This window comes from Ictalurus punctatus, chromosome 26, assembly GCF_001660625.3.
Source record: "Ictalurus punctatus breed USDA103 chromosome 26, Coco_2.0, whole genome shotgun sequence".
NCBI classification, from domain to species: Eukaryota; Metazoa; Chordata; class Actinopteri; order Siluriformes; family Ictaluridae; genus Ictalurus; species Ictalurus punctatus.
In genome coordinates, this window is record NC_030441.2 from 6,278,317 (window position 1) to 6,302,939 (window position 24,623).

At 42.8% G+C, this 24,623-nt stretch overlaps 1 protein-coding gene across 2 annotated transcripts in view; it reads right to left on the minus strand.

The window, feature by feature from the left end:
- Positions 1–7,880: 7,880 nt before the first annotated feature.
- The window catches only part of ptgfrnb (prostaglandin F2 receptor inhibitor b), a 45,904-nt gene continuing 29,161 nt past the window's right edge, over positions 7,881–24,623 (minus strand). Inside the window, exons 5-9 of one of the 2 annotated variants that reach the window (XM_053675994.1) lie at positions 22,635–23,057; positions 15,509–15,916; positions 14,932–15,036; positions 8,757–9,062; positions 7,881–8,574 (exon numbers count right to left, since the gene is read on the minus strand). In XM_053675994.1, the coding sequence (XP_053531969.1) occupies positions 8,351–8,574; positions 8,757–9,062; positions 14,932–15,036; positions 15,509–15,916; positions 22,635–23,057 (1,466 nt within the window). In that variant the 3' untranslated portion in view covers positions 7,881–8,350. The remainder of the gene's footprint in view (positions 8,575–8,756; positions 9,063–14,931; positions 15,037–15,508; positions 15,917–22,634; positions 23,058–24,623) is intronic. The other variant, XM_017456829.3, reaches the window with a different exon arrangement.

Consider the following 24,623-nt stretch of genomic DNA (forward strand, 5'->3'; position numbering starts at 1 on the left):
AATAACGTTAGCTATGCTAATGGAATAAAATACACATATTAAACACATTAAACTCAACCTAACTGATGGATGAACCGGAGCGAGAGAGATCGACTGTAAAGCCCGCCTACCGAGAAAAATGATAGGTTAGTTAGCACAAAGTGAGACCAATCAGGACGCGTGCTGTGTCCCACTCTCACCATGTCTATCACTCGCGCTCTCTGTTTCTCCAGAACCTGTCTACCATTAGAAATGACAGTTGAACACACTCTCTCTCTCTCTCTCTCTCTCTCTCGCAAAAAAAAAAAAACGATTTCTGGGATATAGTATAGAGGGTATGCGTGTGACGTCACGGTAGGCGGAATTCGTCGCGGTCATGCCCGCTGAGTGGCAGAAAGACTGAGCGGCAGCATTAATGTGCAGCGTGATTTCCGTGAAAACACAGAAAAAACGCATCTAAAATGGTTAAAAGCTGTTGTGTGATCGACTGTGCTAAGATATTCAACAAAAACTCTGAGTGCCAAAAAACCATTCACTCCTTTTTTTTTTTTTTTTTTTAACTAAGTCGAGCAGTCTTTTGGCACGTGGTATTCATGTTGTTCAACGATGAATAATTTACTGATGAATAATGGGGTCCATTCATTCTCTGACTGTGTTTATCTTCACAAATAAATGACGTTAGTCAGTGGAAGCTACAAACAAACAAGGACTAGCTACTTTATGGGTTACGATATTTGTACATAAATATTTGTACATACATCCAGGATGTTTATTTTTGTTCTTGTTACTTTAATTTCTCAAGCGTCAAGGCTTTTGTATTCATTTAGGTTTCAGGTACATATAAATGTCGGGAAAACCGTCTTCTGGCCACATGCCAATGTCCATGGACTACAGGTTCTTGGGCAAGTTGTAAGGATCACTGTCGAGTCCAACTGGCTTTAATTGAAGCTGATAATCGTTAGGCTATACTACCGTTTTCGCAGCTTCCCCTATTAAAATCAGCCATTTTGCTGGATGTTTTGCCACACAGTCCGGCCGAGGGGGTGTGTTCCAGCGGGAAAGTGACGTCAATGCATACCCTCTATAATTTGCGGGCGTCAGGGAGCCGCTATTAAAATGCGGGAGACTCTCAGAACTTCTGGGAGAGTTGGGATGTCTGAGTTACAGTTGCATACAGTAGTTAAACTCACAGCTTCATTATTAGTAGAGATGCAGCACAGACGCAGGTAATTCAAACACGCACAATCTCTCTCTCTCTCATTAAAAGTCTGTAATGCACACCTAAGGATTATCCCTTACTTAGAACAGCTAAGGGGTGTTGTTAGGGGTGCCTAAAATCCCCTTAGCTTTTCTAAAATCACTGTAAACCACTGTAAACCACAATAAGTCCTCACTGGGCTTATTGCTTTTATAAAAGGGTTACTGTATATACCTGGCAAATTTTCAAAAAATAAACACACAGCAACAAAAAATGCAATAATTTACTGATAACAAATAATCACTCTTCTGCAGAGGTGGGTAGAGTGGCCAAACTTTTTTTACTCAAGTAACAGTAAAAGTAATAATTACTTAGTAATAAAGTATCCAATGAGAAGATGACTCAAGTAGCAAGTTACCAGTTACTTTGGATCTGATTAAAATGAATGGAAAATCCTGAATCTCAGACTACATAGAGAACTTTAAGTCAGACCTCTCCTTGAAAGTCTGTCTGTTCTGTTTATATGATATAAAACCTGGTTTCAAGATGAAGCAGCATATCCCAGTCCTGTGGTGGTACAATAACACACAACCTGTCATTTTCAACACAAAATCTCACCCCAAAAAACAGTTGACAGTCAACTGTTGGAAAAATGACTATTTTCACATGTCAGCATTTAAACGACAGCAGAGAACAAAAGAACAGACTATGGAAAAGAACAGAAGAGAAAATGTGTGTAGATAGAGAGTGAGTGTTTGTGTGTGCGGTCATGTTTGTGTGTGTGTGTGTGTGTGGATACACTCGCTTCTTTCCTCTCTCCAGGACTGAGCTGCTAAAAAAGTGAGCGGTTGTTGCGTTCACATTCAGACCACTGCAGCATATTGCGAGACTCGCGACCTCATTATACGTGATATAAGCTAATTATTAAAATGACATATATTCATTAACATTTAACAGTAATGGAGGAACGCCACCGATTGTAGCCGAAGTAAAAGTACATTTCTGTGATTTCTGAGACAAGTGGTAGCTCTACCTTGTCTTCCCCATTCTCCCTCATCTTTTTCCCTTCTTTCCTCCCTCAAACAGAATATTGTTCACCAACTTTTCTTCAACCTGGGGAAGAATAGTCTGTTTGAAGGGGGAAGATGGGAAAAAGATGATGGAGAAAGGGAAGAAGGAAAATGAACATGATTGTCTGGTAAATTTGGGCTGTCATATCACAGCAAACCAATGACTCCATGTCCCAGGATGCACCACCAACTACAAACATGGCCGAAGAGGACTACACTTCCCACACACACACACACACAAACACACACACACACACACACACACACACACACACACACACACACACACTCACTCACTCCACAGTATATAGAGACTGTTAGAACACAATGTCTTTGCGAAGTATACGCTCAGTTGCTATTGTCTCTGTCATTACCAAGCCTTACTTAGTGTTGATATTCTGGTTTTGACTTTGTTTGCTCCATTGACCTTGATTCTCTGCCTTGCCTGTTTGTCTGATCATATGACCCTTGCCTGGAAGAATGTCATTTGCTGGAGGGAGCTATGCACCCCTTCATTATTTTCACAGACCATAAGAACCTTGAGTATCTCTGTACAGCCAAGTGTCTGACACCTCGTCAAGCCCATTGGTCCCTCTTCTTCTCATGATTCCAGTTCACCTTGTCCTACAAACCCAGGTCCAAGAAAACCAAAGCCGATGCCCTCTCCCGTCTGCACAGCACAGGAGTTCAAGACACCTGCGATGAGTACATTCTACCACCTTCCTGTGTGGTCAGCTCCATTGAATGGGAATTGGATCAAACCCTTGCACTCATTCCAAGATCACAAATCCCAGCAGCATGTCCACCAGGGAAGCAGTTTGTTCCTGAGCAGCACCGGCTTGAGCTCATTTCCTGGGCCCACATGGTGGTTGCCACTGGTTACCCAGGTACTCAACGCACCTACCACCTGTTGCGCAAGAAATACATGTCAAGGGAGGTACATCGCATAGTGTTCTCCTGCTCGACGTGTGCTCAATCTAAGGTGCCTCAAACACTGCCCACAGGAAAGTTTCAGCCTCTAACCATACCGGAACGCCCATGGTCCCACCTCTCCATCGATTTCATCACTGACATACCAGAGTCTTAAGATAACACTACCATCTTAGTGACTTCTGATTGATTTTCAAAGTCCCTGCATCTCATTCCACTGCGAACCATCCCATCGGCCTTCGCAACTGCTGAACGGCAGTTCCAGCACGTATTCAGGTACTTTGGGATACCAGAGGAGATTGTCAGTGATCGGGGTCTGCAATTCATGTCCAGAATCTGGTCCATTTTCATGGAAAAGATGGGTATCACCATCAATCTTACCTCAGATTACCACCCACAAGCTAATGGTCAAGTGGAATGAGCCAATCAGGAGATAGGAAGGTTTTTGCACATTCTGTGCATCAAACCCAGAGGACTGGTCCAGATTTCTCCCTTGGGCTGAGTATGCTCAGAACTCCCTACGTCACTTAGCGACACATCTCACCCCATTCTTGGGCTACCAGCCACCTCTGTTTCCATGGAATGCCAACACCACTGACTCCCCGTCTGTTGACCAGTGGTTCCAAAGGAGTGAACAAGTTTGGGAGAGTACACATCAACACCCAATGCAAGCTACACACACCTACAAGCAAAAGGCTGATCGTCAAAGAAGTGAACACCCCCAGTACCAACCAGGTGACAGAGTGTGGCTCTCCATCAAGGATCTCAAACAACCACACCCATGCAAAAAGCTCAGCTGAAGATACATCGGACCCTTCAAGATCATCAAACAGATCAATGAGGCCCGTACAAGCTGGACCTACCCAGACACAGCCACATAGCCCCGTCATTCCATGTCTTGCGGCTCGAACCAGTCATCCCCGGCCCACTAGCCACGGCAGAGCTTCTGAGATATCTGCATCACACAGTTCACACCTCTCCACTGCTCACCATCCCTCACTCAAGGAGGTTTCACACCCCTTCCCCCATCCCACTTAACAGGGATCATCAATAACTCCCCCCTGCTGTCTCTCTCTGACAGTCAATCAGGTGAAGAAGGAGCTAAAGAAGATCAAGGCAAGAATGGCCCCAAGCCCAGATGGAATCAGCTCCAGACTGCTTAAAGACTGTGCAGATCAGCTCAGTGAGGTCATCCTGCACATCTTTAAACTCAGCCTCAGACTGGAGTGAGTTCCAGTACTGTGGAAGACTTCCTGTGTGGTTCCAGTACTCATAATTGTGCATCCTAGGGAGCCCAACCACTTCAGACCAGTAGCCTTAACTTCTTACCTGATGAAGTCCATGGAGATGATTGTACTGCAACAGCTGCGGACCCTGGTGAGCTCAGAGCTAGACACCCTACTGTTTGCTTATCAACCAGGCATTGGGGTTGATGATGCCAAAATTTATCTAATGCACAGATCACTACTACACCTGGAGAAAACTGGGCACATTGTGAGGATCATGTTTTTTTTTTCCAGTGCTTTCAATACAATTCAGCCATCACTACTTAGGGGAAGCTTTTGGGAGCTGGAGTTGACTGTCATCTGGTTGCATGGATCACCGACTATCTCACTGACAGACCACAGTATGTGAGGCTCCAGAACTGTATGTCTGATGTGGTGGTTAGCAGCATGGGAGCACCACAGGGTACAGTGCTCACTCCCTTTCTCTTCACCCTGTACACAACAGACTTCAGGCATACCACTAACAGTTGCCACATGCAGAAGTTCCTTAATGATACTTTCATTGTTGGGCGAGTATCAGAAGAGAACGATCAGGAATTCCGGGAGGTCATCGCTGACTTTGTCAACTGGTGTGAATTAAACCACCTTTGCCTCAACACTAGCAAGACAAAGGAGATGGTGGTTGACCTCCATAGGAGGCCACCACAGACTACACTGGTGAACATCCAGGGTGTTGACATCAAGAGGGTGGAGACTTACAAATTCGTGGATGTTCACTTAAACAATAAACTGGACTGGTCCATAAACACAGATGTCCTGTAGAAAAAGGGCCAAAGTTGTCTCCACCTGCTGAGAAGACTGAGGTCTCTTGGTGTGTGCAGGACTCTGCTAATATAGTTCTATGACACTGTGGTGGCATCTGCTATCTTCTATGCAGTAGTCTCCTGGGGAGTCGGGAGCACAGAGAGGGACAGGAAATGTCTTAACAAATTGGTTAAGAGGGCTAACTCTGTCCTGGTATGCCCTCTGGACAGCATAGAGGTGGTGGGGGAGAGTAGGATGTTAGCTAAGCTGGTGTCAATCATGGGGAATTCCTCTCACCCCCTGTATGAGACATTGGGTTCCCTGAGCAGCTCCTTCAGCAGTAGACTTTTGCACCCTCAGTGTAAGAAGGAGCACTACCACAGGTCCGTCATCCCTACAGCACTCAGACTCTTTAATGCAAAAAACAACATAATGTAGCACTGCTAGTTGTTTTTGCATCATCAGCCAACACGTTCACAATAATTCTGCAATACAAACATTTATTCACTTATTACTATTTGTTGCTCAACCTTTACTGTTTGCTATCTTTATGCCGGTATGCACCCAGCGCTCTTCTTCCCACTGTTCATGCTGGGCGACCCACTCAAGGGTCAGGAGGAAGGCATCTACGTCGTCCATGCTGGTGAGCTTGCTGGATGTTTGTTTCTAGCAGGTGTTGCAATATGGGGTCCATGGTGGGCATGGGTCAGACTATGCTCTAGAGTACCCACATTCTCCACCATTGTAGCCACTCTAGGCTGTGACAGGCTGAAGACAGACACACAGGAGGCGGTGGTAGGGAAAAATAAGGTGCTCTTTTATTTTAGGATTAAGTGGAGGGGTGAAGGCGTGGAGGTAAGTGGAGCGGCATCAGTGATCGCTGTTTACCCGGTGGGGACCGTGATGATGCAGCGCAGCCGGGGAGCTTCTTCTCCGCTGTTGGCGGTGACGTTGTTGTCTAAAGGGCAGAGAGAGACCTGTGTCAATACGCATGCGTTTGGAGATTGAACTCACCCTGCTGTTCCCTTTTATAGCTGTCTGTCTGTCTTCTGCCAGCTGGTGAGGAGAAGCTGCTCCACTCATTGGCCGCCAGCCATGTGTGTTTCTGCTGCCCCGCCATGCAGACTTGCTGTCCAAAACAAATGGAGTGCTGAAATGTCCGGCAGTTGCGTGATGAGCCTGCCATATTTATGTGTGTGGGCTGCAGGACCACCGTCACTTTGTTTGTTTGTTTTTACAAAATAATGTCTTTTACTGTGTTAATGTTATTGTATTATTTTATTCTATGGCATTTCTCTATGTATGTACTGTTATGAATATATCTTTTTACAAAATTATGTATTTTAGTGTAACATAATGCCGGTCAGGACAGATACAAGTGCAGATGAGAGCTTTATTAGACGAGCGAGACGAGGCAGACAAATCCAAATCGTGAAACACAGGCGTGGGCAGAAACAGGCAATGGGTCCAGTGATCTGCAAACAGGCATAAACGAGGCTAAACTTGAATTAAAGAATGAGGTCGAGAACAGGATCAAAACTATGAGACATGAAACTATGAACAAAGGCTTGGTATTCAAATTCAAACAAAACTGAAAACATTTTACCTCACAAACAGTCACAAATCATGCGACTGGTCCTTTGGTAACTTATAAATAAGATGATATTTTTCTGTGGACTCAGAAGCTCTACCCCCAATGAAACTTGGTCTGGATGAGACCAGAACATTGTATGCAAGAACTCACATGAACTGCTTGCTTCAGGTCCTTCCACAGCATTTCTATTGGATTAAGGTCAGGACTTTGACATGGCCATTCCTAAACATTAACTTTATTATTCTTAACCATCCTTTTGGTAGAATGACTTGTGTGCTTAGGGTCATTGTCTTGCTGCATGACCCACTTTCTTTATTTCAAATCCATTGTGTTGGGGTACAGAGGCAAAATTATTTTAAAAATTGTGTCACTGTCCAAATACTTATGGACCTGTCTGTAAATCTCTTATACTACAGTGCTGTTGAATTCTTGCTTCTGATTGGTAAGAAGTTGTTGATTAATTTTATATAACAGCAGCTCTGACAATAGTGCCAGCTGCAAGGTTTATATTAATGTGTTCCTAATACGTTATTATTTCTAACTTACACAGCAACGTGTATGGAGGCTATGAGGCACATAACAGAAACTTACTTGTTTTGTTGGCGTTGCACGACGGTGATAATACCAGGACACCCTGTCATATTTTATGCTTCATATATTTATATATAGTAGCAACTACTAAAATTTGTGTCTAACAATAAAAAAAAGATTTACCATGAAAAACCTGTAGCCAGTGGAGTTTCTGTAGGCAGTTGTTTATTAATATTTATTAAAACTTTGGTCAGTGTCAGAACTTTGAAGTAGAGGACTTTATATTTCACTTTATAGTTTCTCAGTTATGTGAATCAGAGCATCACACCATCCTTTTGTTCATTGTTTTCCTTTTACACTTTAAAAAGATGTCTCTTCCAGTGGCTGATCTCTGTCTGTACTTGTGTTTGTGTAGAATTAATAGCTGTGGGGAATGAATAGGGGAATTAATTCATCACTACATTATGCTGCTAGAGAATCTGTGTACAATAAACAGAAAAATTTCACTGAACATCAACATTCAGAGTAAAAAACTAATAACCAGAAGATACACAATATAATTTTATAAAAACAAGACTAATAAATATTCCAACCAATTTGATATAAAAAGAAAAATAGCAACATTTAAAACCACACATCATATACATACATGCCTGTCAAACATGTTCATTGATGAAAATCGTTTTCACAGGTTAGTTCTTGTTAGTACTCAGATACATCCAGTGGCACTAAATTCTTAACACAGAAAGATATTTAGTATATTAAAAGTTGATAGTGGTGCTCAGTATTGGTATTTCAGTAATCATTCCTGATATACCTTCTATTTAAATGTCTCATCTGTTTAAAATAATTCTAAATAAATCGAAAAAATCCAAAGTTAATATTGATTTTTACAGAAAATTACAATGAGAATCAAACAAATGCCATAGGTGCATTTTCTGCGTGGGTTCACTGGTTCCATGGTCACTTGTAAATATGCGCCACTTGTGAATAAAAGAGAAATGTAATCTCTCAAACATTACTTAGTCACATTATTGCTTTGGTGAAGAGACAGACAAGCCTCTGCTTCATGTAGATTGTGCATGTCAATCAGTCTGTGGGTTGAGTGCCTGATTAAATCAGTGCCTGATTTATTTCTGCAGCAGCACAGAGAAACGAGAAGGCCCAGAATGACAGAAAAGAGACCCACGGAGAGGGATGTACATGTCCCATAAAGCAAAGGTAATTTCATTGAATCCCACACTGAAAGAAACAAGAATCAGATACAAATTTCTGTTATTGTAAAATGAACATTTCATGATTAACTGTTGTACCAAATAAGGTAGGATCTTGCAAATAGACCTTGTTAAAACCAAATATTTGTGTGGTAGTTCACAGATAAATGGAAGAAACCACACAAACCAAGGCATTAACATAAAACTCACATGCAAACTTGACATTAAGAAAGGCCCTCTTGGATCTGATCTCTGGTTCTTTTCTCCAATCCGCTGTTGTGGTTGATCGTATCCATGGTGTGGCAGTGCAGTAATACTCGCCAGCATCACTGTCTTGGGTGCCATGAATGGTGAGGACAAATCTTTGGGTTCCGAGACGTTCCAGACTGCAGTCACTGGTGTCATTACGAATGCTTTTCCTCACCACACCCCAACGATCTACACTGGCCAGCAGAACGAAGTTATCCGATTCCCGTAAATGACTCTGATACCATCTTATTTCATATGCGACATTGTCTAGATGAAGAGAAATGCATTACATTATTTTTTAAAGAACTACAGAGTTATTTATATTTATATATTTATATGAAGACAAAGTATTTTTGATTGTCATACATGGGCACATACTTCTGTCATACTGTTGCCATCAGGGGCATCATAAATGTCACGATTTACCCTCAAGCCAGCGCTGCAGTATTGCAGCATGCTCGGAGACCCAAAGCGCGAGTTTGATGCACGAGCTCGATCCTTTTGATTACCATTTTGGATTTGTCTGCCTGTCTCTCTCTTTATAATAAACCTTGTTAACTGCACTTGCATCCGTCCTAACCACCCTTACGTAAATAATGTGACATTAAACATTCAAACTGAGAGGGCAGGTGGTACCCCAAAAATTCTGAATTCATAATTTTCAAACAGGCCAAACATTTCAAATACTATCATAATACCCCCCCCCCCCCAACCCCCCTACTGACAAAGGTCCACCAGACTACTGTCTCTGATTTATGTCTAGCAGACTCCTTCGATATTACTATATATATATATATTAGAGATGCACCGATACTAAATTTCTCAGCCGATACTGATAACCGATTATTCAGAATTATTTCGGCCGATACCGATAACCGATACCGATAGTTCTGCCTTTTATACCTTCTTTTAAATTAATAATGATTAATTTAAAAGAATTCTGAAAGAAATGCAAATAAAAACTTTATTCTCTCCGTTTAAAAAAGTTGTTTCACAGTAACTGGTCTCAAAAACAGAAAACACATTATTCTAATTAACATTAACACATGAACTAAATTCTGAAGATTAAAGTAAGATTTCTTAACTTATTGAAGGTTATTAATTCATATTAACATTGATTGAATTCTAAAAAACCTCCTGTTAGTCTCACATTCACTCACTACAAACAAAAGCATTTCTACTCCATCACTGAACATCAAACTGTTAATATATAATATCGTACTTTTTTATATATTAACATTAACTGGATACTCTACAATTCTGAGATACATTAACTGGATATACTCTACTACTCTACAAATATATTTTTCGGTGCAATATATACTTTTTTGTCAATTCATCTTAAACTTAAATCTTTCAACAGTGTACTGGCACTTTAATTCAGTGCAAGGGCGAGTGGGAAATGGGGGGGGGTTGGCTGGGGTATAGTATATATACAGGGGGGGTATACAGGATATAATCGGCCCGGATCATCGGATGTTTTTAAACTAAATATATAAAAATAGCCTTTATCGGCCGATACATTGGTGCATCTCTAATATATATATATATGTGCGCGCGGTATATATGCAGACATGATTACCCTCGCAACTGCTAACAGCTGAGGGTAATCCGGACACACGTGACTTCCCAGCGAATGACGGAACAGGGAGGAGACATGACAGACATAAACAAAACCCATGTGTCCCAATGTCCCTATGGTCAACAGCGGAAAAGCAGGTGCTTGCGCATTCGCGCTTCAAGCACGCTGCTTCAAGGGGGAATTGTGACAGAAACCCCCCCCCCCCCCCCAAAGGCACTCCTCCCGGAGTGCCATGAGTCATCCCATTTCATCGGCGGCCCCGGCCCCCTGGGCTGAATGTCCCAAGCAGAGCCAGGAAACTGCACGTTGTTCTTGGCGGCGTAGGGAGGCAGAGCGACGACCTCAGCTGGACAGGGAGGCTGAGCGACGACCTCAGCTGGACAGGGGGGTTGAGCGACGACCTCAGCTGGACAGGGGGGCTGAGCGACGACCTCAGCTGGACAGGGGGGCTGAGCGACGACCTCAGCTGGACAGGGGGGCTGAGCGACGACCTCAGCTGGGCATGAGGGCAGAGCGACGACCTCAGCTGGGCATGAGGGCAGAGCGACGTCCTCGGCGGAGCAGGGAAACAGAGCGCTGTACTCAGCGGAGCAGGGAAACAGAGCACTGTACTCAGCAGAGCAGGGAATGAGGGCGACGTCCTCATTGGAGCATGAAGGCAGAGCGACGCCCTCGTCGGAGCAGGGAAACAGAGCACTGTACTTGGTGGAGCAGGGAAGCAGGGCGACATCCTCGTCGGAGCATGGAAACAGAGCACTGTACTCGGCAGAGCAGGGAAATAGAGCACGGTACTCAGCGGAGCAGGGAAGCAGGGCGACGTCCTCTTCAGAGCCTTAAAGGGGAGCGACGTCCCCAGCTGAACTGGAAGGCAGAGCGAAGTCCCCTGTAAGGCCAGGGAGAGGAGCGTGGGTCTCCGTGCGGCCAGGGAGAGGAGCGTGGGTCTCCTCGAAGCAGAAGGGGGGAATGCTATTTGCAATGGAGCAGGGGGGCTGAGCGACAACCTCAGCTGAACAGGCGGGCTGAGCGACGACCTCAGCTGAAAAGGCGGGCTGAGCGACGACCTCAGCTGAAAAGGCGGGCTGAGCGACGACCTCAGCTGAACAGGCGGGCTGAGGCTCTGAGGTCACCAGGTGACCCTTGGGCATGGGCGGAGCTTGGCTGGCCGTGTCGGCGGACTGTGGCGCGGGCGGAGCTTGGCTGGCCGTGTCGGCGGACTGTGGCGCGGGCGGAGCTTGGCTGGCCGTGTCGGCAGACTGGGGCGCGAGCAGAGCTTGGCGGTGCGTGTCGGCATACTGGGGCACGAGCAGAGTTTGGCTGGGCGAGTCGGCAGACTTTGGCGTGAGCAGAGCTTGGGAAACTGGATCAGCAGGCTTGAACGGTAGCCCAGGGACGTGAAACTTGGCTTGGGCGTCAGAGCCTGGAGGCTTGGCTTGGGCGTCAGAGCCTGGAGGCTTGACTTGGATCTCAGAGACTTGAGACTTGAATTGAGACTTGGATCTCAGAGTTGAGCTCTGCATGAAGTTGCCTGTAGTAGTGGGTAAACGGCAGGGCAGGTTCGCCTTCCAGACTTACCCCCCTGAAAAGTTGTTCTAGCTCCTCCTTCGCCTCCGGACTCCCGAATCGCATCATGAATAACCCCCACAAACTGTTCTACACTGTCCAGGTTCCTACAGTGTTTATCCAGTTTGAGCTGCACCCACTGACGGGCCGGTCCAAAGAACCGGGACCACATGAATCGGAGCCATTGCTTCTCCTCTGGCTTAGGGTCTAACAGGCTGGCGAAATAGTATTGACAGTCTACCAGAAAATATTCAGGGGCACCGAAAAATTCGTCAAATGGATCCGGAAGCTCCATAAATGTCCATTGTGGGAAGTGGACGGAGTCCATAGCGGGGACGGTTGGCGTCGACTTCCGGGTTCTGCGTCTCCTCCGTTCTAGTGCTGCATCCATGTTTCGGCGGAAGATTCTGTCACAGATCGTGACGGGGCAGAGATAAGGCGGATGCAAGCGCAGGATGAACAGTATTTATTTTGCAGACAGTCAGGCAGACAAATCCAAAACGTGATCCAAAACATAATTCATAAACAGGCAAGAGGTCAGGCGATTGGCAAACAGGTATACACGGGGCTAGGCAGGAATCTAGGTCGATAACCAAAACAAGAAACAAACTATGACGATGAACTGGAAGCGGATATCCAGCGCGAACTAACTATGGACGTGACTATGACTATGACTATGACTATGACTACACTAACGCTAAACATACACTTCTTATTACTTATTACTTACTACTTACTTCTTAATCTTCCGCCTTGTGTGCTGGGAAGCGCGCGGTATATATGCGGACATGATTACCCTCGCAACTGCTAACAGCTGAGGGTAATCCAGACACACGTGACATCCCAGCCAATGACGGAACAGGGAGGAGACATGACAGACATAAACAAAACCCACGTGTCCCAATGTCCCTACGGTCAACAGCGGAAAAGCAGGTGCTCGCGCATTCGCGCTTTGAGCATGCTGCTTCAAGGGGGAATTGTGACACATACATACAGTATCTCACAAAAGTGAGTACACCCCTCACATTTTTGTAAATATTTGATTATATCTTTTCATGTGACAACACTGAAGAAATGACACTTTGCTACAATGTAAAGTAGTGAGTGTACAGCTTGTGTAACAGTGTAAATTTGCTGTCCCCTCAAAATAACTCATCACACAGCCATTAATGTCTAAACCACTGGCAACAAAATTGAATACACCCCTATAAGAAAATGTCCAAATTGGGCCCAATTCGCCATTTTCCCTCCCCGGTGTCATGTGACTTGTTAGTGTTACAACGTCTCAGGTGTGAATGGGGAGCAGGTGTGTTAAATTTGGTGTCATTGCCCGTTGCTCTACATAACGATGGCCTAGGCTATAAGAAGATTGTCAAGACCCTGACACTGAGCTGCAGCATGGTGGCCAAGACCATACAGCGGTTTAACAGGACAGGCTCCACTCAGAACAGGCATCGGCATAGTCGACCAAAGAAGTTGAGTGCATGTGCTCAGCGTCATCTCCAGAGGTTGTCTTTGGGAAATAGACGCATGAGTGCTGCCAGCATTGCTGCAGAGATTGAAGGGGTAGGGGGTCAGCCTGTCAGTGCTCAGACCATACGCCGCACACTCCATCAAATTGGTCCACATGGCTGTCGTCCCAGAAGGAAGCCTCTTCTAAAGGTGATGCACAAGAAAGTCCACAAACAGTTGCTGAAGACAAGCAGACTAACGACATGGATTACAGGAACCATGTCCTGTGGTCTGATGAGACCAAGATAAACTTATTTGGTTCAGATGGTGTCAAGCGTGTGTGGTGGCAACCAGGTGAGGAGTACAAAGACAAGTGTGTCTTGCCTACAGTCAAGCATGGTGGTGGGAGTGTCATGGTCTGGGGCTGCATGAGTGCTGCCGGCACTGGGGAGCTACAGTTCATTGAGGGAACCATGAATGCCAACATGTACTGTGACATACTGAAGCCGAGCATGATCCCCTCCCTTTGGATACTGGGCCGCAGGGCAGTATTCCAGCATGATAACGACACCAAACACACCTCCAAGACGACCACTGCCTTGCAAAAGAAGCTGAGGTTGAAGGTGATGGACTAAACCCTATTGAGCATCTGTGGGGCATCCTCAAATGGAAGGTGGAGGAGCACAAGTTCTCTAACATCCACCAGCTCCGTGATGTAAATGGTAAAGTTCACCCATTCACACAGACACTCACACACCAATGGTAGCAGAGCTGCCATGCAAGGCGCTAACTTGCGGGAGCAACTTGGGGTTCAGTGTCTTGCCCACACTTCGGCATGTTCGGCACATGTTCGGCACATGTTCGGAATCGAACCACCAACCCTATGATTAGTGGACAACCCGCTCTATCAACTGAGCCACAGCTGCCCCATCGTGTCATCATGTCATCATGGAGGACTGGAAGAGGACTCTAGTGGCAACCTGTGAAGCTCTGGTGAACTCCATGCCCAAGAGGGTTAAGGCAGTGCTGGAAAATAATGGTTGCCACACAAAATATTGACACTTTAGGCCCAATTTGGACATTTTCACTTAGGGGTGTACTCACTTTTGTTGCCAGCTGTGTGTTGAGTTATTTTGAGGGGACAGCAAATTTACACTGTTATACAAGCTGTACACGCACTACTTTACATTGTAGCAAAGTGTCATTTCTTCAGTGTTGTCACATTAAAAGATATAATCAAATATTTACAAAAGATTGAGTAGACAATTAAATACTGCGGTAAGCAATTAAAATAACAATAACTTTGTCAATGTCCAAATATTTATGGACCTGACTGCAATAGCTGTATTCCACATTAATATGCAATACAAATTCAAAACATATATGGGTGTCCTGTTTTACAAAAAAGACTTTATTCAAAATGCAGATTACACACTGCCATGTCTGTAGCTCTAGATTTCAACACTAATATGTAGTGTATCACTGAGGTAGCAGAAGTAATTTTTCAACAAATTTAGTTTCCGCTGAAACAAATATGCATACCTGTGTTGGAAGTTCCTGATACACCGATATTGCAATCTATCTTAACCGTTTCCCAGGGGTAAACACTGGTGGTGTCTGAAGATATCAAAAGATCAAATGATGGACCTGAAGAAAATAAGAATATACAACTGAGATTAATGGCAAGCATCTTTAATACTTAACTCTAGTTTAACACCATACATCTATAATTTGTTTACTGAGCAACAAGCAACAGGTATAGATAATTCCCCCTCCCCCTTTAAAAAATATTTCTCATTGTAGAAGTCTTAAATTCCTGAGTTACACCTCACTCAGAGTGGAGAGTAGAGGAAATAAGCTGCATAGCAATTGGTGAATCAGCATTGCAAAACCTTTTCATTGATCCTGAGTGATGTTTCCTAACTTTATAGCCTTTCCAGAACAACTTAAAGCCATCCATCCATTTATTCCCAGTATCCCCCAAAATTATAGTCTATTATAGTCAATTTGATGGAGAACAAGCAACACTGAAAACTCATACATTCAGAAAAACTAAGCATCCCAATCTATTCAGTTTTTACATATTCATGGGTTCATGTTTTATTTATTAAGCCCTTACTTGTGTGCTCGAAGTTAATCTGAATTTTATTTGACTCTCCTTTCGTTATCTCCACCCAGTTATTCCCATCTGGCCTGGTCCACGCTGCAACTTCACATGAGTAGAATCCTCTATCCATCATCTGCACACTCTGGATTCGGAATAAGAACTCCGTGTTGCCAGTCTTCACTAGACTCAGGCCATTTTGCCGACTAGACTCATGCCAGTCCTCTAACTTGAGAACCAGGTCAGGGCTGAGCGAAGCAAGTTTGCGAGTGGGTGCACCTACACCATACTGCACCAATATGATGACAGAGAGGGCCACACTCTCTGAGAGGTTCTTAAGTTTAGCCAGGCAGTTCATTTCAAAAGTGGAGCCACTGAAAGTTGCTTGTCGGTTGTGGCGAGCGATCACACCGATGACAGGGCCTGGAAGAAGGAGTGGGGGAAGCTGTGAGGAGGAAGGTGACTTACATAGGTGAGCAGTTGTATCACTATCCTTTTTAGGCATACTAAGCCATTTTATTTCTCTATAAACACACATTTTCATTGGCTGCTAAAGAAAAGGAGTACAGTCAGGTACATATTTGGACAGCGACACAATGTTTGTAATTTTGCCTCTGTACACCACCACAATGGATTTGAAATTAAGCAATCTAGATGTGATTGAAGTGTAGACGTTCAGCTTTAATTCAAGGGGTTTAACAAAAATACTGCAATAACCACTTAGGAATTACAACCATTTTTTCCCAAACCCCTCCATCTTCAATGGCTCAAAAGTAATTGGACAATTCACTGATAAGCAGTTTCATGGCCAGGTGTGGCCTATTTCCTCAATATTTCATGAAAAATTAAGGACATAAAAGCTCTGAAGTTGAATCCAAGCATTGAATTTACATTTGGTAGCTATTCATGGGAATTGTCTCTTAGGGTTTTGTTTGTTTGTCCTTGTTCTGTTTGTTGCCATTTATGTAAAATCTGAATAGAAAATAATAATTTTATTTGTATGAACTATTACATACCTTCACCTTAATCAAAGCTGGTTGGAAAGGTTGTACATTTTCTGTATTATCAAAATTATTTAAATATTAAGAAGAATGCATTAATAAATATGAATTAATACAGAATTAAGTTTAAGTTTTATATGTTATCAATCAATATTACTATGATAATGGAACTTTCATGAAGTGAATTTTGGTAATTTAATACTTAATAACACTGATTAAGTAATTATAAAGTGTCCCTGAAAATAAATGTCTCACAAAGAACAATGTTTATATTCAGGGCTGGATTTATGCACAGACTAATCTGGGCTGTATTGTGTGATTCTGATTCTGTTAAGGTGGTGGCATTGTCTTTACTGCAGCAAAATTAGTTCATATTCATATAGACATTCATATAAACATATCACTCTTGAGATATATACAGTGCCCTCCACTATTATTGGCACCCTTGGTAAATATGAGCAAAGAAAGCTGTGAAAAATTGTAACATTTTGAAAACCTTTTGATCTTTTGTTTAAAAAATATTCACAAAAATATTCTGCTCTCATGGATATCAAACAATTGCAAACAAAACAGAGGTTTATCAAAAATACATGTATATTTGTTAAATGTAGGTGTGCACCAATTATTGGCACCTGTCATATCACAGCAAACCAGTGACTACATTTTCCATCCTGTACTGCTGCCAACAAACATGACCACCATGGACCGCAATTCCCAGAATACTCATTCATTCTAATCATGCATACCTGCATCCAGTCTCACACACAATCACACCACACTTTAAAAGCACTTTCAAGGAATTCACTCTTTGCGACGTATTGAGTCTTATCACCATACCAAGCATTTGTACCCTGTTCCTCGTTTTGTTTCATGTTCATTAATCTTGCTTCTTGTTTCTTGTTCTCAATTGTTGCCTTGCCCAATTTATGCCTGTTTACTAATCGCCTGACCCATTGCCTGTTTCTTGACCTCACTATTGTCTCATGTTTTGGATTTGTCTGCCTGTCTCTCTGTAAATAAACTCTTATCTGCATTCGCATCCGTCCTAGCCCCCATTACCCTCATAGCGTGACAGAATACTTTGCCGCAACATGGAAGCAGCAGGAGAGCAAGGAGAGTATCACACCAAAGTACATGGGGATGACTGGCCACCCTTGATGCCAGTCCAGTTTCCCCAGTGAACTGACATAGACCTCCTGGACGAATTATGGATTGTGTGACTACCAGAGGCAGTTCATGTTCCACTGCCAAATGTACTTTTCATGTCTGGCGAACCCCAAGCCGGACAAAGGGCATTGGCTTGGGTTCCTTATGTCCCGGCTTTATGGCCCGGCCTACCAATGGGCACAGCATCTGGCCAGTACAGGGTCCAGTGCCCTCACCCAAGTAACTCAGTTTGCAGAACTATTTTTAAAGGAGTTTGGGAATCCAGTTCAGAATTGCAACCTGGATGAACTCTTGAGAGGAGTCAGTGTAGCGGGCCAGCATGATCTGCCTTTCCACACTTACTATGGGTGGATCGACAGGGTGGCCTCCACAGCTCAGCTTCAGCCCCCGGCCAACAGGGCAGTGGTGGAGGTGATGCAGACCTGTAAGACCGAAGGCTGCTGTAAAGAAGCCCAGCTACAATGTCCCACCTGTAGTTAACTTTGGATACCTGGATCACATTTCTGCTCTCAGGAATGTTTCAAGGGCAGCTGGTGTGCCCACAGACGGCTCCACAACAAAGCCAGAGCAGAGCTCCCACCTGAGACCCACAAGGTGATCTCACCTCCCAACCTCCAGCCGGAGGGCAATGTGGCGACCTCCTCCCCAGACTCCACTCTGAGACCCATAAGGTGGTCTCACCTGCCGAGCTTCAGTCGGAGGTCAACGTGGCGACCTCATCTCCAGAGCTCCAACATGAGACCCACAAGGTAGTCTCAGCTCCAGAGCACCAGTTGGAGGTCAATGTGGTGACCTCCTTTCCAGAGGACCAGCTTGAGACCCACGAGGTAATCTCAACTCCAAAGCCTCAGTCAGAGGTCAACATGGTGACCTTCTCCCCAGAGCCCCAACATGAGACCCATGAGGTTGTCTCATCTCCAGAGCTCCAGCATAAATTCAAGTTCCTGTCCAAGTTGAAAGAGACGACCTCTCCAGCCAAGTTCCTGTCTGAGGTCCAAGAGACGGCCTGCCAAGCCAAGTTCTTGTCCGAGGTCGAAGAGACGACCTCTCAAGCCAAGTTCCTGTCCGAGGTCGAAGAGACGGCCTCTCAAGCCAAGTTCCTGTCCAAGGTCGAAGAGACAGCCTTCCAATCCAAGTTCCTGTCCGAGGTTGAAGAGACAACCTCTCAAGCCAAGTTCCTGTCAGAGGTCGAAGAGACGGCCTCTCAAGCCAAGTTCCTGTCCGATGTTGAAGAGATGGCCTTCCAAGCCAAGTTCATGTCTGCGGTTGAAGAGACAACCTCTCAAGCCCAGTTTTTGTCCGAGGTCGACAAGAGGGCCTCTCAAGCCAAGTTTCTGTCCGAGGTCAAAAAGAGGGTCTTTCAAGCCAAGTTCCTGTCTTTGGTCAAAAAGAGGGTCTTTCAAGCCAAGTTCCTGTCTGAGGTCGAAAAGAGGGCCTCTCAAGCCAAGGTTCTGTCCGAGGTCAAAGAGACTTCCTCCCAAGCCAAGTTCCTGTCCGAGGTCGAAGAGACGGCCTCTCAAGCAAGGTTCCTGTTTGAGGTCAAAGAAATGGCCTTGGATTTGTCTGCCTGTCTCTCTCTAAATAAATTTGCATTTGCATCCATCCTAGCCTCCATTTCCCTCATAGTGTGATAGCGCCCTTTTAGTCAATACTTTGTGCTACCTCTCTTTGCCAAGATAACAGCTCTGAGTCTTCTCCTATAATGCCTGATGAGGTTGGAGAATACATGGCAAGGGATCTGAGACCATTCCTCCATACAGAATCTCCCCAGATCCTTTAGATCCACGCTGGTGGACTCTGATCTTCAGTTTACCTCTTCAATTTTTCACAGCCTTCTTTGCTCATATTTACCAAGGGTGCTAGTATTAGTGGAGGGCACTGTAGCTTTAACAAGATTTTTTTTTATTATTATTCTTTAATATGGATAATAGTTAGTTATCATTACTGTTATCATCATTAGTGGTTAATTAACTTATTTTTTCACTGTTTAAGAAGGCTTGATTCTGACTAATATTTATTAAAGGGTCATTCCATCTCAAGTGGTCCAATACAGGTTGTGTGACTATTTTTCAATTTTCCTATTTTTTTTTTTTTTTTAACTCTATGTATTGGCATTGCAAAATCACCTTTAAAAAAAATGGTTTAACTACAACGGCCATCTTTGTGTCATGGCACACAATAAATTTTGGTTATACTGCTGATTGTGGAAGCTTCAATATCTTGGTCCTAGCTCCTTGGAACAAAAACTGATCTCTAGAGCACATTACAAGGTACATATATAAACATTTTTGTTTTGTCTTGGCACATTGTTGTTGTTTGACTTAGAACCTAAGTCAAAATGTAATGTAATATCTGGTGGGGGACCAGATATATACCTGATAATTTCAGAGAAATAAGTCCTCTATAGTAGTATTCTGCTATAAAAATTGAGTTTGAGACTCCACTGGTTACAGAGCTAGGGTTAGTAGAAATTTGGGGAAAAGCTTACTTTATTCATGCATTTTGAGAAATGAACAGATGTAATATCAGCATAACAAATGATAAAAAATGAACAGAATTTTACAGTAATTATGTTTATGATTGAGACATAATAGCGTATGCTTGTCAGTGAGGTCTAAAATTTTACTACATTTAATATTGGCAACAATGAAGCATGATTTATCACAGGGTTCTTCAAATTTGCAGAGTTTTGCTATAACCTACAAACTCACCTGTCTGTAATTTTCTAGTTATCATGAAGAGCTTGGTTAGCTTGTTCAGGTGTGTTTGATTAGGATTGGAGCTAAACTTTGGAGGACAGTAGACCTCGAGGGCCAGATCTGAAGGACCCTGTTCTATCATGTACAGATGTACAGGTGGTATGCGTGAATAGATTTTATCCACATATGGAATTAGAGTGTTCAGTTGGGTGTTTCATAAATGAACAGTGTCATAAACAGAGTTGTGGTGTTGCTTCTCCTGTGATAAAAGCAGTAACAATAAAAGTACCTACAGCTCAGAAGAAATTTCAGGTACGTATCTGGTCCCCCACCTGAAATTCAACCTATGTTGAATATCCAGTCCCCCACCTGATATTCAACCTGAAAGTGAGGAGAATTTCTAAAAAATTGCACATTCTCGCCCCATAAAAAAATAGGTCTCAAACCTGAAATGTTCTGCATGCACACTATACTTGCCTACCTTACTTACCTACCCTTCCCACTATAAATTGACCCTAAAAGTGGAACTGTGTGCAATCCTGAGGAATATATTTGGACTTAAATTCTCAGTCTTAGGAACAAGAATGTAAAATGTTTATATATGTTCATGTACCTTGTAATGTGCTCTAGAGATCAGTTTTTGTTCCAAGAAGCTAGGACCATCCTGAGCAGAGATATTCAGGTTGAATACCAAAATTCGCTGTGTCCCATGACACAAAGAGGGCCATCGTGGTTAAACTAGGGATGAAACGGTTACCAGTTTCACGATAAAATTCCCCGACGGTTAGTATTACCGTGTCACATTTAATTATCATTAAGATCATGCACAATTATCGTGATTTGTAAAACTCCCGGTAAATGCTGCCCACACACACTTACGCAGGTGCAGCATGCAACATTGTTTTTTGAGCATGAAAAAAAAAGTTCCTAGCAAGTGCACGGCTTTGAGCTAACTAACGAGTTCAAACAAGAAAAGTAACAAATAAGTGCGACATTTAAGGGATAATGTACATTCATACCACTAATACACGGCTTTTCAAATAATTATGAGGACATGAAATGATTTGAGATGAATGTTTGAAAATTTTGTCATTTTAGTGTAAACACCTGCACATTGTATTTGTTTAGATATCGTTGTATTATTTTGTATTATTATGTTGTATAGTTGTACATGCAGATTGCTTAACTTGTTTTTATATGCGCAATTAGGGTTGTGTTCATTAAAACCTGCATTGGGGAAACTTTTACCTCTCATGGCTACATGGTGCCAACTTTAATGTTAATGTTATTTTCTTTATGCTACTAATTTTATTTGTTGTTTGTTGATTTTCAAATATAAAACCTTTTAAAATTATTTCAGTTTGTGCAACAGTATTTTTTGTACATTTTCAGCATATTTTAACAATACAGTGATAATACTGATAACCATGATAGTTTTGGTCACGATAATCATGCTATGAAATTTTCATACTGTTACATCTCTTGGTTAAACCAGGTAAAATCATTTTAAAACAAACAAACCAACAAAAACACTGGATTTGCAATGGCAATACACAGAGGTAATCACTCAAATTTTTTTAAAAAAAATTTAAAACAGTCAAGCAACCAAATTTACAATTATTGGACCACTTCAGATATACTGACCCTAATGCATTTTAAAAAATGTTTAGTAATATGGGATGTTTCTTATCAATAATATCATTAGTTAATGGTTAAAAACCTATTAAATAGTAATTTAGTAATGGTTAAGACTATTTTAAATAATGTACCCATAAGTGTAAGCACCCAAATCCACTGTAAAATATGGTGGTGGATCATTGGCACTTTGGGAATGTTTTGTGGCAGGTGCTCTTTGGAAGATTGATGGCACAAAGTAAAAGCATATTTTAGCCTGAACCCTGCTTGCTTCTGCTAGGAGGTTAGTAATTGGCAGCATATGAAACATTTAACATGACAAACTTGCACCCAACTAAACATAGAAATGTGTTTGGGAACACAAAATCAATAATTTGTAATGACTATCTCAGCCTCTGCGTTTGAACCCTATTGAAAACCTGTGATCTATAATGAAAAGTCAATATGTTCAAACCTAAGAATATAAAAGAGCTTGAAATGTTCTGCATGAAAGAGACATCCAAAATCCCTCGACTGTCCCCAGCCTTGATAAAGGAAGACACTTATTGCTGTTATTCTTCTCTCTAGGAAGGTCTTCACCACATATTTTTTAACCTGTTGATGAGTAGCATTTAAATGGAATTATGAAAATTCCCTCACCCTTGGAGGCCAAGCTGACTTTTAGTGCATGAGCATGATGTTCTGATGTATATTTCCAGATGCCATGGCGAGTAAGTGTCCATGTTGTGACACGGCAAACATATTCACCTACATCTGCATTTGTGGTGCGGAGCAGGCGGAGCTTGAAGGTAGCTGGTTCAATTCGGGTTACCAGGATGAGACCTGAGTCAATGCGGTCCCTATATTTATCACTGGGAATGACAGCCCCATTTTCATTCAGTGACGCAATAATATCATTGCCACCCTGGCCACCACCAGATGAGGCAGCTGAATAGAACCAACTGACGCTCAACCGTTCACCCCAGAAGTGGGAAATGTTGGACACTTGACACAAAAGTTCTGTGGGATCACCCAAGTACTGGGCTATGACTGGAGATGTAAGGGTCACAGTAAATGCTGGATCTGAAAGAAATAAGAGAGAAATATATCAGTGCAAAATAACAAGTGCTTCTGAAAAATTAAGTGGCTCATCAAGAAGCTTACTTTTTTATTTATACATGTGTGTTTAAAAACAGGTAGCAGCCAGCCAGAAGTAGTGGACAGATTTTATTTACTGAAAAAATATAGGTCACTATGCATGACAGATTGGTAAAATTAAACAGGTAAACTCCAGAAAACCATATTGTATGAAATAAGGAAAAAACAAACAAGGAATAAACTAACAACTGAGACAAGGAAGAAAGGTTGTGAATCTTGTCTTTTTTAGGTATAAGATAAGGGTGACATCCCTCAGCCAGTGTACAAGTGCAGGAGGGGACAGATGTTTTCACCAAAGAAGAATAAGCTGCCTAGCTAAAATGGTACAGAATGCAAGAACGTGATTTCCACTCCACAAAGGTACTCTTAGGAATAGCAGGGACTGATATGTGTGATGTGGAGCAGAAGCATTCAAAGACAGCTTGCAGAAGGAAGCTACGGAGAGACCAAAACATATGAGATATGGTGGCTGAGGCCTGATGAAACCAATCATATATGGGGTCCATTTATTTGAATGATGAAAGACATCGTAATGGCCCTCTCATCAAAACAGTATATTGTGTATGTTTGCTGCCTAATAAAAAAAATAAAATAATTGGGAAAAACACCGCCACAATTTAGTTTATGCTGCTGAAGTTGTGTTTTGCAAATCTTTACATCCATTTTATTCCAACTACACTGGAATTGTACTGGACTAATGGCTTGAAAAATAATTTAGGGAGGGAGAAAAATAATTTAGAGAGGGTCAGACTGAAATGAGCATAAAAAAATGTGAAAAGTCTGAGTATTTGTGAGTCAATGTAATGTCAAGACATGTGAATCGATGGAGAACAGCTTTAAAAGGTTATTGCGCAATGAAATCATTTTAGGAGATATTAATGTGAAATAAAATGCTTTTGTATGTTCTAAAAGCTTCTAGTTCATGGCAGGCCTGTCCCTTGGTGATTTCCTCTCAGCTGAGGATGACAGTTTGGGTCTTCATCCAGACCATGGCAAAATGGCAACACTTGCCAATAGCTTGTATTTACATACAGTTGTTTTAACTGATGATCTTTGAATCTGCAATTGTTTAGAAATGGCTCCAAGAGACATTCCTGATTTGTGTAAATCCACCATCCTTCTTTCAGTCTCTATCAGTCTCCTTGGACTTTCCCATAGTACTGTGTGTTGGTCAAGCCAGTGAGTGCTGTCAAACAAACCCTTTTTATGTTGACACAGCGAGGCTGCCTGCTGTAGTCTGTCACGGTGCGGTAATTGAGGCGGAAGCAAGTGCAGGTAAAGACATTTTATTAAAGGAGGCAGGCAGACAAATCCAAAATGTGAAACAGAGGCGTAGTCGAAAACTGGCAACGGGCTATCGGCAAACAAGCATATACTGGGCTAGGCAGGAATCAAAATCGAGGTCAGTAGAAACGAGGTCAAAACACAAAACATGAAACGTGAACAGGGAAACGAGAGGCGGGAAACAACAGTGAGGTATCGTGGAAACTA